This window comes from Octodon degus, unplaced genomic scaffold (assembly GCF_000260255.1).
Source record: "Octodon degus isolate 3935 unplaced genomic scaffold, OctDeg1.0 scaffold00304, whole genome shotgun sequence".
Classification (NCBI taxonomy): Eukaryota; Metazoa; Chordata; class Mammalia; order Rodentia; family Octodontidae; genus Octodon; species Octodon degus.
Genome location: NW_004524880.1, coordinates 762940 through 776757, shown reverse-complemented (window position 1 = coordinate 776757; position 13818 = coordinate 762940). Strand labels below are relative to the sequence as shown.

Below are 13818 nucleotides of genomic sequence, written 5' to 3'. Positions count from 1 at the left end.
GCCCGCCCCCCCGCCGGCCCGGCGCGCGCGTGGGAAAGTTGGCCTGGAACCGGCCCGACCAGTTCCGCCCGGCGCGCGGACCGGCCGCAGGAAGTTGCTGCAAAACTTTTCTCGGGGGTGCGGCCGTGCCGCCCCCCGCCCCGTCGCTCGCCCTGTTCCCCGCACCCCCGGGAAGCCGTCCGCAGGGAGGCGCGAGCAGGGGGCGCTCCAGCCCCGCCGCCCGCCCGGGGGGCTATGGCCATGGTGACCGGCGGCTGGGCCGGGCCCGGCGGCGACGCAAATGGCGTGGATAAGGCGGGCGGCTACCCGCGAGCGGCTGAGGAGGATTCGGCCTCGCCCCCCGGGGCTGCCAGCGACGCGGAGCCCGGCGAGGAGGAGCGGACGGGGTTGCAGGTGGACTGCGTGGTGTGCGGGGACAAGTCGAGCGGCAAGCACTACGGTGTCTTCACCTGCGAGGGCTGCAAGAGCTTCTTCAAGCGCAGCATCCGCCGCAACCTCAGCTACACCTGCCGGTGAGCCTGCGCGCGCGGTCACCTTGGGCCTGGCGCTGACCTCCGCGCCCAGCCTCGCGGGGACACGGTCGGCCCCAGCTCTGCGCGCCCCCCTCCAGGTGGCCCCGGGGCTCGCGCCTGGCTCCTCCTCCTTGCCGCTTCCGGCCGGGGAGGGGTCCTGGCGCGCGCCGAGGGGCGGGTGCTGTCAGGAGTGGGACCGTGCTCGGCCCTTATCGGGGGACCGGCGGCCGGACGCCCCGCGGGAGTCGGGCGTGGAACTTGGCCCGTGCGGCCCGCTGCGTCCGAGCCATTGTCTGCGGCCGCGCGGATCGATACGGCGCGCCCTTGGGGTCAAATATCACTTCCAAAGTCGCGGGGCTGGGCTGCAGCTGCAGAGCCCCGTGGCCTGGGTTGTGGCCCTGAAGGAGGGGTCTCACAGTGTAGGGGGAGTCAGGTCTTCCTGTGGGGAGGACCCTCTGGGTCTGGGTCACCGGAAATGCTCCTGGGGGCCTGCACGGCCACCGGAATTGGCTGCGCCCCCACGCTCGCGATGGGCTCGGAATTGTTTGGGATGGTCGCCTAAACTTCGGGTCAGTTCTTGAGACACAAGGGGAGGGCATTGTCCCTCTTAGGTGTTTCGGGGGCCCATGCCTGGAGACCCCTCAGAGGAAAAGCTCTTTTACCCCAGCTGGAAAAGGAGTTGGGGTCCTGTCAGACGTTCCCAGAACCCATCCCGGGACAGCCCCAACTCCGTGGCCCAGACTGGTGCCAGCTCTGCAGAGCTGCCCCAGACTCCCATTGCCAGAAACGCCAACATGAGGTGCGCCCCGGAGTTGCCCAGGGACCTGCCCCAGGTCACAAAGCCTGGGCCCTGCTGCACTTTGCTTTGCAGAGGGGACCGAGGGGGCCCCTGAGCTGGGGGTCTGTATGGCGCGGGCCACCTGTGGGGCCCCAGGTCCCCAGTGTGGAGGTGCTGCCTTGCCAGCGAGAACTGGGCCAACTGGCTTTGGCCTCATTCTTGTGCTGGATGAGTTGCTGCTTTTGAGGGGTCTCCCGGGAGAGATCAGGCTGTGGCGGTAGAGCTCCGAGAGGGGCATCGTTGGGGCAGGTAGGCTCTTGACAGATTACTGTGAGCACTGCTGGAGTGGTCCAGGGCCAGCACCCTAGGGACACTGCAGCCCCAGGCCCAGTCTGGGGGCCCAGAGGCCCATGCCTGTGAGCTCTCATTCTAGGGGTAGAGTAATGGGCTCTCCCTGGAGCAGGGCCCCTGCCTGGAGGGCGATAGGTGCTCCCCTGGTGGGCCCAGGTTCAGAGAGCAGCTGGGGGACCTTGTGCACTGGCCTCACCCAGTCTCTTGGGGTGTGGGAGCCCCAGAGGTGCGTGCATGATCAGATTGGGTTGGAGATCAGCTGCAGTGGCACACAGCTGTGGTCCAGTTGCTCTGGAGGCTGAGGCAGGAGCATCCCAAGAACTGGAATTTGGAGACAGCCTCAGCAATGCAAAAGATCATCTCTCAAAAAGGGGTGGTGGTGGAGGAGGCTGACTTGGATCATGAGGTTGAGCACAGTGTCTGCTCTTCACATGAGTGATGTCCCAGTACCTGGAGGGACAGCTCTGTCCCCATGCATAAGAGCCTAGTGGCAGCAGAGGCTGGAGGATCCCCTGAGCTGTGGCCACACAGTCCGAGGCCTGGCTGTTCCACCCGGCTGCCTGGTCCTCCCACTGCCCAGGCCTCTGCTTTGTTCTGGTTCTGCCTGACTTCCCGCTGCCTTGAGGCCCTTCCCCGCCTGGCGGGCGCTGTGGGGCACTTGGCCTCCTGACACTGCCAGCTGTGTCCCCCTGCAGCCCCCACAAGGCGACCTCCTGTGTCCCATGCAGATGGAGACACTGAGGCTGGTAGGGGCTGAGGGCCAGGCTGGGTGGGGTTCTGCAGAGTTTTCTCTACCCTGGGGAATGGTTTCCCCTCCTGGTCTGGCTGTGGCCCAGGTTTTAGAGAGTCCTTAGCAAGACTGGTGCCAAAGGGGACAGTCACAGCCTCAGGGCCTGCTTGGTGGGAAGCCACCTTCCCTCCTGCCCAGCCACCCATCCTCCCTCTGTCCCTCCATCCTCCCTGGTGCTGGGCCCACAGTGCTGTGACCCTGTAACCCACCTGGCGCTGGGCCTTGCCTGTAGTCTCTCTTGGCTCTTGAAGCCCAGATCCCTGGCCAAGACCCTCCTCTGCTGTCACAGTCAACCTTTGTGTGGTGACTACACCTCTTAGCTTGACTTGGCACCCAAATGAAAGGAAACCATTGGTACTCTGGTATTTGCATTTCATACCATTTGTTCTCATTGTATCGTGAGCCAGAAATGGTTGGGGGAACTCCTACTCATCCCTCAAAACCTGATCCCAAAATCCCCTTTCTGGGCAGTCATCAACTCTGACTCCACTTCATCCATCAACACCCACCCCAGTTGTTATTTCCTCTGTGCAGACCTGCAAGAGGAGCCCCTGCACTCCCTGCCCTGGTTCTTTGTTCTCCTCAGCACTTCCCAGGGGCAGTTGTCCTAGCAGGGGATCTGCTGTCCCCAGGAGCCCTGGCCTCTGTGTGCCCCTAGGTCTAACCGTGACTGCCAGATAGACCAGCATCACCGGAACCAGTGCCAGTACTGCCGCCTGAAGAAGTGCTTCCGGGTGGGCATGCGGAAAGAGGGTGAGTCCTGGGGAGTGGGGGAGGCCTGGGCCCAGGGGCGGGGCCTGGCTGGCGCCCGCTAACCTCATTAGCACCAACCTGGTCCCTTGGGCACAGGCTGAGGGAATCCAATTATGACCTGCGGGCCAAATGTGAAGGCCAGGGACGCCTGCTTTGGGGCCTCACGGGACTTCCTGCAGCCTCAGCCCGCTCTGGCTGCCGGTCCTGACACGGGTGACCTTGTCCCTCTGTGAGCAAGGGTATGAGTTGAGTTTGTGTTTGATCTTCTTGGCCTGCACCCTCTTCCCCTGCGCTGTTTGCCCAAGGCAGGAACCTGGCCAGATTGAGGCAAAGGCCATGCACCTTCCTTCTGGCCTGCTGCCGGCTGCCTGTCCCTGCCCAGGGACCCAGTGGTCTGACACCCAGAACTGGGCTTCCTGCCCACCTGGACTGTGTCCACCAGCCCCCCACCTGGCAGGCTGTGAACCCCTCACAGCACGGAGCTTCCTGCCTCTCCCCAGGCCCCTGGGAGCACTGGAAGGGCCACTCGGCCTCCCTCCTTGTCCCAGTCTGTGAGAGTGACTCTGTAGTCACCTAACCTGGACTTTGTTCAGCTGCCCCTCTGATCTGAATCCTGATAGGCCTTAGGTCGGGGACCTGCTCTCCAGGCTCAGGGGCAGTTTTCCTGATCTCTGCCCCTCCCAGCACGTTCCAGCCACAGGCCTCTGCCAAGTGCTCCTGTGGAGGTCAGCAGGCCACCCCTCAGCCCTTGGCGAGGCTCCAGTCCCCCTCTTGGAAGCCCTCAGTGCTGCCCATGCACCTCGCCTTGCGCTCCACCGGCTGCGCTCACCAGTGTCCGTTCCCTGCGGGCAGGCATGGCTGCTCCTCCCACGCCCTGGTCTCTCTGCTGAGCTGAGCGCAGGGTCTGGTGTGCAGTAGGTGCTCAGCGAGGGGCCCGTGGGATGAAGGCCCACCCATCTCAATCTTGGCCTGTGACAGGCGCTGTTCTAAGCAGGTTTCATGGGCCAGCAGCGTGGTGGGGTTAGACTCGGGGAGCTGAGGCAGGAGGACGGCCACAGTGCCAGGCCAGTGTGGGCCATGCAGCAAATTCCTACCCTGGCTGAAGAACACAGCAAAATCCTGTCTCAACAAACCCCCTCAAACCGGAACTAAAGAAAGCAGGGGTGTTGTTGGTGCTCCCTCACTTCAGTGAGTGCTGTCGCCATCATCTGCACTTCACCAACGAGGCAGCAGCGGGCTGAAGCCAGGCAGGGGGAGCAGGAGCTGCTGCCATGTGGCCATGCTGTGGCTTGGAGGCCCTGGGCTGCGGCACAGCTGGGCTCACCCCCTGGGGAGCACACCCCCAAGGAGAGCATGTCCCTGGGCCACCAAGCCCACTGCACCCTGCTGAGCTGGGGAGGTCGCTGCCTGGTCCCCCCGCCCCCCACAGTTCCCCCTGTGGCACCTGCATGCTCTGCTGACCTGGCGCTCACCTGGCAGTGAAAGGGCCCGCTAGCTTCTTACAGCTCCTTAATTAGCCTCGGCTGGCACCCAGCCTGGCCCTCCACCAACCCACCCTGGCACGGGCTAGGTGGGCCGGTAGCCAAAGCCAGCCTCAGTTTCCCTTTACCCACCCACCAACTCCTGTCATAAGCAAGGCTTGAGGGACTGGGGTGTTTCGTGGGGTGGGACAGAGGATGGACAGTGTTGCTGGCTGGATACCTCTAGGTTGTGACATTAGCTTTGAGATCCCCAAGTTAGGCAAATGGGGTCCTGACTGATTGGCATGTGGCTTCGCAGCCACTCCCATGACTCCAGGTGCCAGGGATGGTTAAGGATGTGGAGGGGACAGTAGGGTGGGGCTATGAGTGGTCAGACTTGGGTTGAATGACGCTTGTCTCCCCTTTCTCCTCCCCGTGGCTCCACTGTGTTTCCCTTCCCCTTCCTGATTTGCCGTTGTCCTGCTTTTCTCCCTTGTCCCTGTCCTCCAGCGGTGCAGCGTGGCCGCATCCCGCACGCGCTGCCCGGCACCGCGCCGCCCCCTGCCGGCAGCCCCCCTGGCTCGGCGCTGGCGGCGGGCGGGGATGCCTTCCCGGGGCCGCCGGTGTCCGAACTGATCGCGCAGCTGCTGCGCGCTGAGCCCTACCCTGCGGCGGCCGGGCGCTTCGGCGGCGGCGCAGTGCTGGGCATCGATAATGTGTGCGAGCTGGCGGCACGCCTGCTCTTCAGCACCGTGGAGTGGGCGCGCCACGCGCCCTTCTTCCCCGAGCTACCGGTGGCCGACCAGGTGGCGCTGCTGCGCCTCAGCTGGAGTGAGCTTTTCGTACTCAACGCCGCACAGGCCGCGCTGCCGCTGCACACCGCGCCGCTGCTGGCCGCCGCTGGGCTGCACGCCGCGCCTATGGCCGCCGAGCGCGCTGTGGCCTTCATGGACCAGGTGCGCGCCTTCCAGGAGCAGGTGGACAAGCTGGGCCGCCTGCAGGTGGACTCGGCCGAGTACGGCTGCCTCAAGGCCATCGCGCTCTTCACGCCGGGTGAGCCTGCGGCCCCGGGTGGGGATGCCGGGGGCGGAATCGCCCACGGGTGAATCCCGCCCCGACAGGCTCCTCCCAGGCATCTGATAACTTGTCCCGGGGCCTAGGCCTGGATTCTGCTGCCCGGGGCTCTTACTTGACAACCTTGAGGGCTGCTGGGGCGCTGCACCTCCCTCCCTCCACCTAAGTCCTGCAACCCCTGAGAGCCAGGTTCCACACTCAGGGCACAACTGCTCCCTGAGCACTAATCCCATGGGATCAGCGGAGGCCCTGCCTGGCCTGTGGTTCCAGGCCCTTTAGGGCCTCTTCACCTCTGCCTGACCACCAGAACCCAGCCCTGCCGTTTTCCTGGAGGGGCTGCACAGGTGGTTCTTAACTTGTCCCCCGAAGGACGCATTTGCTGGGAGGCACCTGTAATGCCAGTACTCAGGAAGCTGAGCCAGGAGGGTCTCAAGCTTGTTTGTAGCCTAGGCACCTTAGGCTTGTCTGGCTGGTTGAGGCCCCACTCCACTTGCACCCAAGAGCCTGTCCTGTCGATCCTGCTGAGACCCGTCTCTGACGCAGCCCTGTCCACAGATGCCTGTGGCCTGTCCGACCCAGCGCACGTGGAGAGCCTGCAGGAGAAGGCACAGGTGGCGCTCACCGAGTACGTGCGCACCCAGTACCCGACACAGCCCCAGCGCTTTGGCCGCCTGCTGCTGCGCCTGCCCGCGCTGCGTGCCGTGCCCGCCTCGCTCATTTCGCAGCTCTTCTTCATGCGCCTGGTGGGCAAGACGCCCATTGAGACACTCATTCGAGACATGCTGCTATCGGGCAGCACCTTCAGCTGGCCCTACGGCACCGGCCAGTGAGGCTGCGCCCACTGTTTTTAAAAACTGAGACGTTTGTGCTGTTTTTTAAATGATCAAAAACCAAAAAGAGATGGATCTTCCGGGCTGGCTTGTGCTCGCAGCACCCCACTGGGGTGGGGTGATGGCCTTGTCCCCCAAGCATGAACTCTGTTGGCAGGCGGATGTCCCTGGGGTCACAGCCCAGGGCCTGAGCCTGAAATGTGCGTGGGACACTGAGGTGAAGTCAGGCTGGTAATAAAGATGATTTGTACTGCATGGCCGCTTGCCACAGCTTTATTTCGGTCGGGGCCCTGAGCTCCAGCCAGCTCTTTTATTGTGTGCCTGTGTTGTGAGGCTGGGCTTGCACTTGGGATCTTCTGGCCTCAGAACTTGGCTCTGGTCTGTGGGGGAGGCTGGGCCCACCCACTAGTTTCTTATCAGCTCCCATGCCTGTTGGGGTTCCTGAGGCCACAGCTGGAGCCATCCCGTTGAACCTCAGCCCAGCCAACTGGAGCCCTCTGTCTCACAGTGGTGCGTGATGCAGTCCACTTGATCAGAGCTGGTCCAGGCCCAGGAACTGGACACCAGCATCCAGAACTAGGAGGATCCCACTAGAGGAAAGGTGTGGCAAGACCACCTTTCCTAGATGCCATGGGCGCCTGGCACCGAGCCACACCTGAGATCTCGGGTGTCTTAAATTCCACAAATCCATTTTCCTCTTTCATGCCAAAAGCATCGAACTTATTCCTATAAGCAACTAAAACTTGTCTTCTTTCTGATTGCCATCAGAAAGCAGGAATGTGAAGGTGGAAGAGCTGGGTTGGTGTGGGGCACTAGGGACCCTTTCTTTCGGCTGTGAGTGTAGGGGCGCCCTGGGGCCAAGTGACAGCTTTTCCCTATTTGTGAATGAGGCACAGCCCCAGAACCTCTGCAGCCTTGCCACTCCCTGCCAGGCAGCTTGGGAGGGTTGGGTCTGCTTCATGCTGTGGAGTAAATGGGGCCTCAAAGGTTACCCTGTGCCCCATGGCCAGAGGTGCAGGTGAGACTTCTAGCAGAGTGGAGTCCCATTTTGCAGCTTTGCCATGGTGCATGTCCTGTTTGGTCCCCACAGATGGTCAGCTCCTACTTTCCTGACACAGCCCTACCCATACAGCCCCCTCCTGCAGAAAGACATTCTGAGCCTCCCTGGTTCAGACTCCTGGCCAGCTTTCTGCCACTGGTCTGGCCAGGAGATAGCCAGAGTCACAATCACCTGGACACTCGTGGGAAGAGGGCAGTGCAGGGTCAGATGGAGACTGAAACCTTCCCAGAGGGTCTCAGGTGGAGCCTGATCCAGGAATTCTGAGCACAGGGAAGCTGCCCTAATCAGCCTCCCAGGCTCAGGGTCCTGGGCAAGGCCCTTTCTGGGGACCTCACTTTCCCACTACTTCCCCTGGAAAATGGAAGAACAGACTTCTGCTGACACCTGGGTGAAGTTAGGAGTGTTACGCAGCCTCACACTGCAGGCATTTACTGTATGTTCATTCCTTGGGGCTGAGACCCAGTGTCCCGCGGGATTACCTGGCCAACTTGGCCAGGCAGTGCCAGTTTGTGGGTCACACCCTCCTGTGTCTGCATCCGGGTCTCTCAGAAGTACACCGAGCCCTCGCTGTCTGCTTGATCATCGAACTTCTGGATCTGAGTCTTGAGGTGCCTCAGTTTACCCTTTAGGTAGAGACAGCGTGCCTGCCTATGCAGAAAGCGAGGATCCTGGGAGGGCGAGAACCATGGCTGTACCTCAGTCTCCCCTCTCTGAACTCTGCACAAGGGTTCATGGCAGCGCCAGGCCGCAGACCCTGCCTCACCTTGTGCTTCTTCTCCAGCTCCTGCCAGACGTGCGCAACAGCCTGGGCCTCCTCCTGAAGGATAGGGGGACACGGAAACTCGGAATCTGAGGACCGGGGTAGCAGCTTTCCTAGCTGCCCGCCGCGGCACCCATGCGCACCTGGCCTCGAGGTGGAGGCAGCAAGCGCAGCTGCGCCTCCAGCTGCTGTAGCTTGGCGCGGGCGGCGCCCACCTCGCGCTGGAGCTTCTGCAGCTCCTCATACTGGTCTTGGAACACAGCGACATAGCGGCTCCGGGCCCTCTCGCTCCTCAGCGGCGGGTACTTACTAGGAGTCCGAGGGGGGACGGAGTGTGAGTGGAAGGAATCTCACCCTTCTTAATCTGTCTGATTTGTTTTAGACTCAAATTCCCCTTTCCTTAGTTAATAAACTCGTATCCATCAGACAAAGCCCCAGCTTCAATGCCCCTTGCCTATTCCGAGGCATGCAGAACCACTCTGGGGCACTCACAGCTCATAGTCCGGCACTGAGTGCGGCCTGGGAGTCCGCCTCCCCGGCCCAGCTGCGGCAGGTTTCGAGGTATCCCGGAGGGATCGGGAGGGCAGCTCATCCTCAAATACGATCTTCCTGCGTCGAGCCTGGTAGGGTGCGGGCGGGGGCTGGCACGGAGGGCGGCGGGCAGCCTCTCTGTGGCTTGGTGACATCAATGTCTGCAGACGCTGCAGGAACCATGGGATGGGGTTACAGGCTGTTCGGAAGTGGAGTCCCCAGCCTGGTGGAGCTGAATGCTGGGCTTCGGGGCGCACTCACCGGGGGTCCGGGGCCCGGCGGGTTCCCCTGGGTGCCACGGGCCTGAGGGTGCACGAGGGTGGGCATCGGCCTCGGTGAGGGGCCGCTCGCTGGTTCCCGGGCGCGCTGGTGGGTCTTGCGGGGAACGTCGCGGCCAGCGCGCCGCAGGCGTGGCCTGAGGGCAGCCTGCGGACAACACGGGGGAGGGCGCGCCTAGAGGTTGCGCGGCGGGAGCGTGCGCGCAGGCGGGCGCGCGCCGAGGCCCCACGCTATTTGCATGCGCGCTCGGAGCTGACGCCCTGCAAGCCCAGACTCCGCCCCATCCTAGAACCCGGAAACGCACTATGCAAATGAGCCACACGAACGGCGCAGCCCCCGGCGGTGGACTCAGTTACGAGCACCCGCGGCGTACTAGTCTAGGCCACTACCCCCGAAGTGCCCCAGGACCTCCGCCCACGTGCCGCTCGCACGCATTGCTCCTCCAGGTTCACCTGTCCCAGCGTCCGGGGATCCAAGCCTGGGCTCCTGGCCGGCCTGGGCTCCTGGCCGGAAAGGCACCCGAGTCCGGGCTGTGTATTAGCGCTCGGTCCCTGACTGCCAGAGTCTCGCGCGGGCTGGGGGCGGGGCCCGGGAAGAGGCGGGGCCTAGAGGGGCGGGGCGGGGCTTAGCCGCCCGGCGCGGGACCAGGGATCTGGATTTACCCCCGCTGGTGTTTTGAGACTCAATGTTTCCTTTTTTTTTTTTTTTTTCCCCCGGAACCGGGAATTGAACTCAGGCCTTTGCGCTTGTCCGGGAAGTGCTTATTCCATTGAGCCATCTCCCTGGCTCTCTTTATGTTTTAAACAATTGTATTTTTAAATGTTTTCTTAAAGCTTGCTTAGTGGTGCACACCTGTAATCCCATCACTCTGGGAGGCGGAGGCAGAAGGCTCAAAACTTATCCCATCCCCGCAATATTTTTAAAAAGCATTTAAAAAAAAATCTTCCTATTGGGGCTGGTGAGATGGCTCAGTGGTCTAAAGCACCTACTTGGAACAAGCTTAGCAAAGCACAGGGACCGTGGTTCAATCCCCCAGCACCACATGCCAGCCAGCCCCGCCCCCTGGTGGGCTGAGCTGGCCCCACACACACACACACACACACACACACACACACACAAAATTTAAAAAATGTTCCTGTTTTCTCCAGTACTGGGCATAGAGCCCAGGGCTTGTCTGAGACAGGGGCTCCCTAAGTTCTGCAGCCTGGGCTGCGACATGTGACCCTCCTACCTCAGCTCCCAGTCTGGGGTGACAGCACCTTGCTGTGAATGAGTGGCGTTCAGAAGCCATGTACACCCTTTTCCTGTAACATAGCCTGCAGGCCTTTCATTTTTCCTGTTGCGCTGCAGGGGTTCTGCATATCGATGGAATTAGCCTTTTTGGGGCCAGGGCCATAGCTCAAAATAAGAACTTGCCTGGCAAGCTCAAGGTCCCGAGCTCAATCCCTAGTACCTCAAGAAATTAGCCTTTTTGTTACCATTATATATGGAGTACTCTGATATATTTAATAGCCAAAATACAACTTTTATTTTGCTTTCATGCTTCCCAACTGGGGCCTCATGTGTTGCCCAGGGTGGCCTGGTCCCAAGGGATCCTCCTGACTCAGCCTCCCAGTAGGGGCCACAGGCGTGCACGGCGAGTCTGGCTTCTTCAGGTGCCCAGCAGGCCTGTGTGCAGCCTGGCGTCATGGCCAGAGCGGGCCTGCTGCCCACACCCGCACTCCCGATGGCCCGGGTCTCGCAGTGCTACTTGAGCTTGGGCACAATGCGGATGAAGAGGATCATGCTAATGAAGATGAAGCAGACCACGATGAGCATCGCCCACAGCAGCCAGTTGACTGACTTCTGTGCGTGCTGCTCCAGCCGCTCCGACTCTGTCTTCAGCTTCTCCAGGTTCTGGTCAGCCATCTTAAGTGAGTGCGACAGGGTCTGCAGGCAGGGTGAGCAGAGTCGGTGGGGCTGGAGGGAGAGCGGTCTCTTGCTACTGCTTGGGAGAAGCCCTAGGCCTCTCCTCCTTTGCCAGTGCTGTATCCTCTGGTGGGAATGTCATGTTTTGGGGCTTCTACCAAACTCCTATTCATCCAGGAAAACCCCAGGCACAATGCCCTCTTCCCAAAACAGTTCCCACAGCCCCGAACCTGGTTGTCCTTCTTGATGACACTCTGGGCGGCCAGCGTGTTGGTCTTCAGGCTCCGGGCCAGGCCCAGCATCTCCTCGGCCAGCTTCTCCTGCAGCTGCTGCTGGCGCTGCAGCGCGAGGTCCAGCTCGGCTGCTGAATGCTTCTCAGCTGCGGGCCTGGGTCCAGCCACCCCACTGAGCCCACAAGACAGCTGAGCAGGTGCGGGGGGGGGGGGGCGGCGCGAACATGTCCCCAACGGTGCCCTGTTTGGGACTCAGTCTCCCTGTCCCCAAATGGCTTCTGGTCCTCCGGCTCCCTCCCTCCCCATGGCAGCAAGGTGGAGACACTCACCTTCGCTTCCTCACCTCCAGCTCCCGCTCTGGAAACAAACATAGGCCGAGGGGGGAGAGGACTTGGTGTCCTGCTGCCAGCTTCTGGGCCTTTGTGCCATCCCTGCCGCCCATGTCAGTTCCCCTTCTCGGTGGCTGCCTGGTGGGCTCCTACTGTTGCTTCAAAGTCCCAACTAGAATGCCCCTTCCTGGAGGAGTGCTTCCTACCCTGCCTGCGCTCCCCAAGACCCAGGTCTCGCCTTCCACCTCGAGTTGGCCCCATGTGCTAGGAATGCGCGGCCCGGGACTGCCGGCCCAGGCTGGGTGTGAGTCCTCGTCTGCTCAGCAGCTCACCTCCGGCAGAGTCCTGCGGAAGAAATGACGGGGGTACGTCACTGGAGGGAAATCCCAGAGGTTTGCATGGATGGCCCGGACCTGCTGTCAGCACGGCCAGGCCCAGCTTTCAGGACTGCACCCAGTACTGCATGGAGGCACAGCCCTTGGCTTTCTCTTTTTTACTTTGAGGGGGGATCTAGCCAGGTCGCCAGTTGGCAGGCTAGTTGGGCTTAAACTTTGGCTCCTGCCTCAGCCTCCCAGAGTGCGGGCTTCCGGGGCAAGTGAGCCGATGCCCTTGGTCCGGGCAGCCCTACCGTGCCCAGCAGCTCCTGCCGCATCTCGCCGGCATAGCGTGCGCGCGTCTGTAGGTGCACAGTCCTGGTGGCGGGCACGCGCTCACGGGCCGTGGTGGGCACGCGGCCGGGCGCCAGGAACTGGTTGGCCAGCGCCTTCTCGGAGGAGGAGGCCTGCAGATGGGGATGTGGTGTGGTCATGGGTGGCATCGCAGGGCGGGGCGGGGCGTCAGGGCCACCGGGGGCTCACCAGCTTCTCGGCCTGCAGCAGTCCCCTCAGGAAGTCCACCTTGCGCGCGTACTCCTGCAGCACCTCCGCGGCGGGCCGGCTGCGGAAGGAGACAGAGGCCAGGGCGGGGCTGCACTGCACCACTGGCACCTCGGGGCCCTGCCCCCGCACTCACCTGGCCTGTGTCCTGAGCGCCTGCAGCATGTCCTCCAGGGCCCCCACATACTGCGGGGAGAAGGGGGCGGTCAGCGAGGCCATGGCGCCCGTTACCTAGTTAGAACCAGGGACAATGTGTCCAGTTCTTGCTCTGTGTTCTGCGCCAGTGCGGTGGGACTGAGCACTGTGGGCAAGTGGGCTAGCCTATCCCGAGCAGGACCACGAGCCCTGGGCTGCTCCGGCAGCATGTTGCTAGTGATCACTGCGGGCGACTTTCTCTTTCCGGTGGCCTTCCTAGGCGGCTGTAGGCCCTGCAAGAGCTACCGCCTCATGATCACCTTTGCCATTTTCCTGTCTCTTATCATTCCTAGTGGACGTGCCCACAGCCATCACTGGCTGCCTTGCTAGAGACAAGCAGAGTTTAATAAGGACTTCTCACTGATGAAGAAATTCCCCCTAAACAGTCGTACAGCTGCATTCCTGGACAGGCTGCAGACACAATTTGCGTGCTAGGGGCTTCTGACTACTCGAATTGGAGGACCATCCCTAGCATGGGCAAGGACCAGTTTGTTGATTCTGCTATAGCAACATCACCATGGGCTGTGGCACTGACTTGAAGCACAATTCCACCCAGAAGATGGGAACTGGCTGCGGAAAAAATGCGCTGGTGGTGGCTGTAGCAGCCCTGGGCGTTGCTTTTGCGGAGGTCCTGGGAATCAGGTTTGCCTGCTGTCTTGTGAAGAGTACCGAAGTGGCTGCAAAGTGATGTAGGGAGTCCAGCCTCATTAGCCCCTTCATCTAGGGGGTTCAGTAGTACCCCTGGGGTTTTTCAATTAAATGGATTCTGTTTTCAGGCCAAAAAAAAAAAACTGGGGGAGGGGCGGGGCCAGGTGGGGCCGGGGTCTATGGGGAGGAGCCAGGTGCCAGGTGCCGCACCTAATGGGGGCGGATGCCGCAGGGCGAGGCGGAAAGGGAAGGGGCCAGGTGCCAGCGAGGCGGGCGGGGAGGGAGAGAGAAGGGTACAGTGCCCGAAGGAAGGGCCCAGGCGGCCAGGCGGGGTTCCGGGGAGAGCGCGGCAACCCCGGGGCCCGGCCAAGCGCCAAGGCGGGGCGGCGGCGAAGGGCGGAGCCCAGGTTCCACCAGCGCGGCGGGGACGTGGCACGGCGGGGCGGGCTGGG

General features: G+C 62.1%; 3 protein-coding genes across 4 annotated transcripts in view; 1 reads left to right on the top strand and 2 right to left on the bottom strand.

Annotated features, from left to right (window-relative positions):
* The first annotated feature begins 6 nt into the window (after positions 1-6).
* Nr2f6 (nuclear receptor subfamily 2 group F member 6) lies at positions 7-6803 on the top strand. The gene is made up of 4 exons (XM_004647384.2): positions 7-512; positions 3090-3184; positions 5155-5697; positions 6274-6803. Exons 1-4 carry the CDS (start codon positions 235-237, stop codon positions 6546-6548), a joined length of 1191 nt encoding a protein of 396 aa, XP_004647441.1. The 5' UTR covers positions 7-234; the 3' UTR covers positions 6549-6803.
* A 1194-nt stretch (positions 6804-7997) lies between these two features.
* On the bottom strand, positions 7998-9758 carry Ocel1 (occludin/ELL domain containing 1). Its single transcript, XM_023707656.1, has 6 exons — positions 9631-9758; positions 9161-9325; positions 8861-9060; positions 8512-8677; positions 8372-8425; positions 7998-8276 (listed from the first exon to the last, which is right to left on the bottom strand). Exons 2-6 carry the CDS (start codon positions 9224-9226, stop codon positions 8154-8156), a joined length of 609 nt encoding a protein of 202 aa, XP_023563424.1. The 5' UTR covers positions 9227-9325; positions 9631-9758; the 3' UTR covers positions 7998-8153.
* Positions 9759-10913: 1155 nt separating this feature from the next.
* Use1 (unconventional SNARE in the ER 1) overlaps positions 10914-13818 on the bottom strand; it is a 3182-nt gene continuing 277 nt past the window's right edge. Inside the window, exons 2-8 of one of the 2 annotated variants that reach the window (XM_004647383.2) lie at positions 12660-12709; positions 12506-12584; positions 12277-12429; positions 11981-11993; positions 11649-11676; positions 11317-11491; positions 10914-11107 (exon numbers count right to left, since the gene is read on the bottom strand). In XM_004647383.2, coding sequence (XP_004647440.1) covers positions 10925-11107; positions 11317-11491; positions 11649-11676; positions 11981-11993; positions 12277-12429; positions 12506-12584; positions 12660-12709 — 681 coding nt within the window. In that variant the 3' untranslated portion in view covers positions 10914-10924. The remainder of the gene's footprint in view (positions 11108-11316; positions 11492-11648; positions 11677-11980; positions 11994-12276; positions 12430-12505; positions 12585-12659; positions 12710-13818) is intronic. The other variant, XM_023707615.1, reaches the window with a different exon arrangement.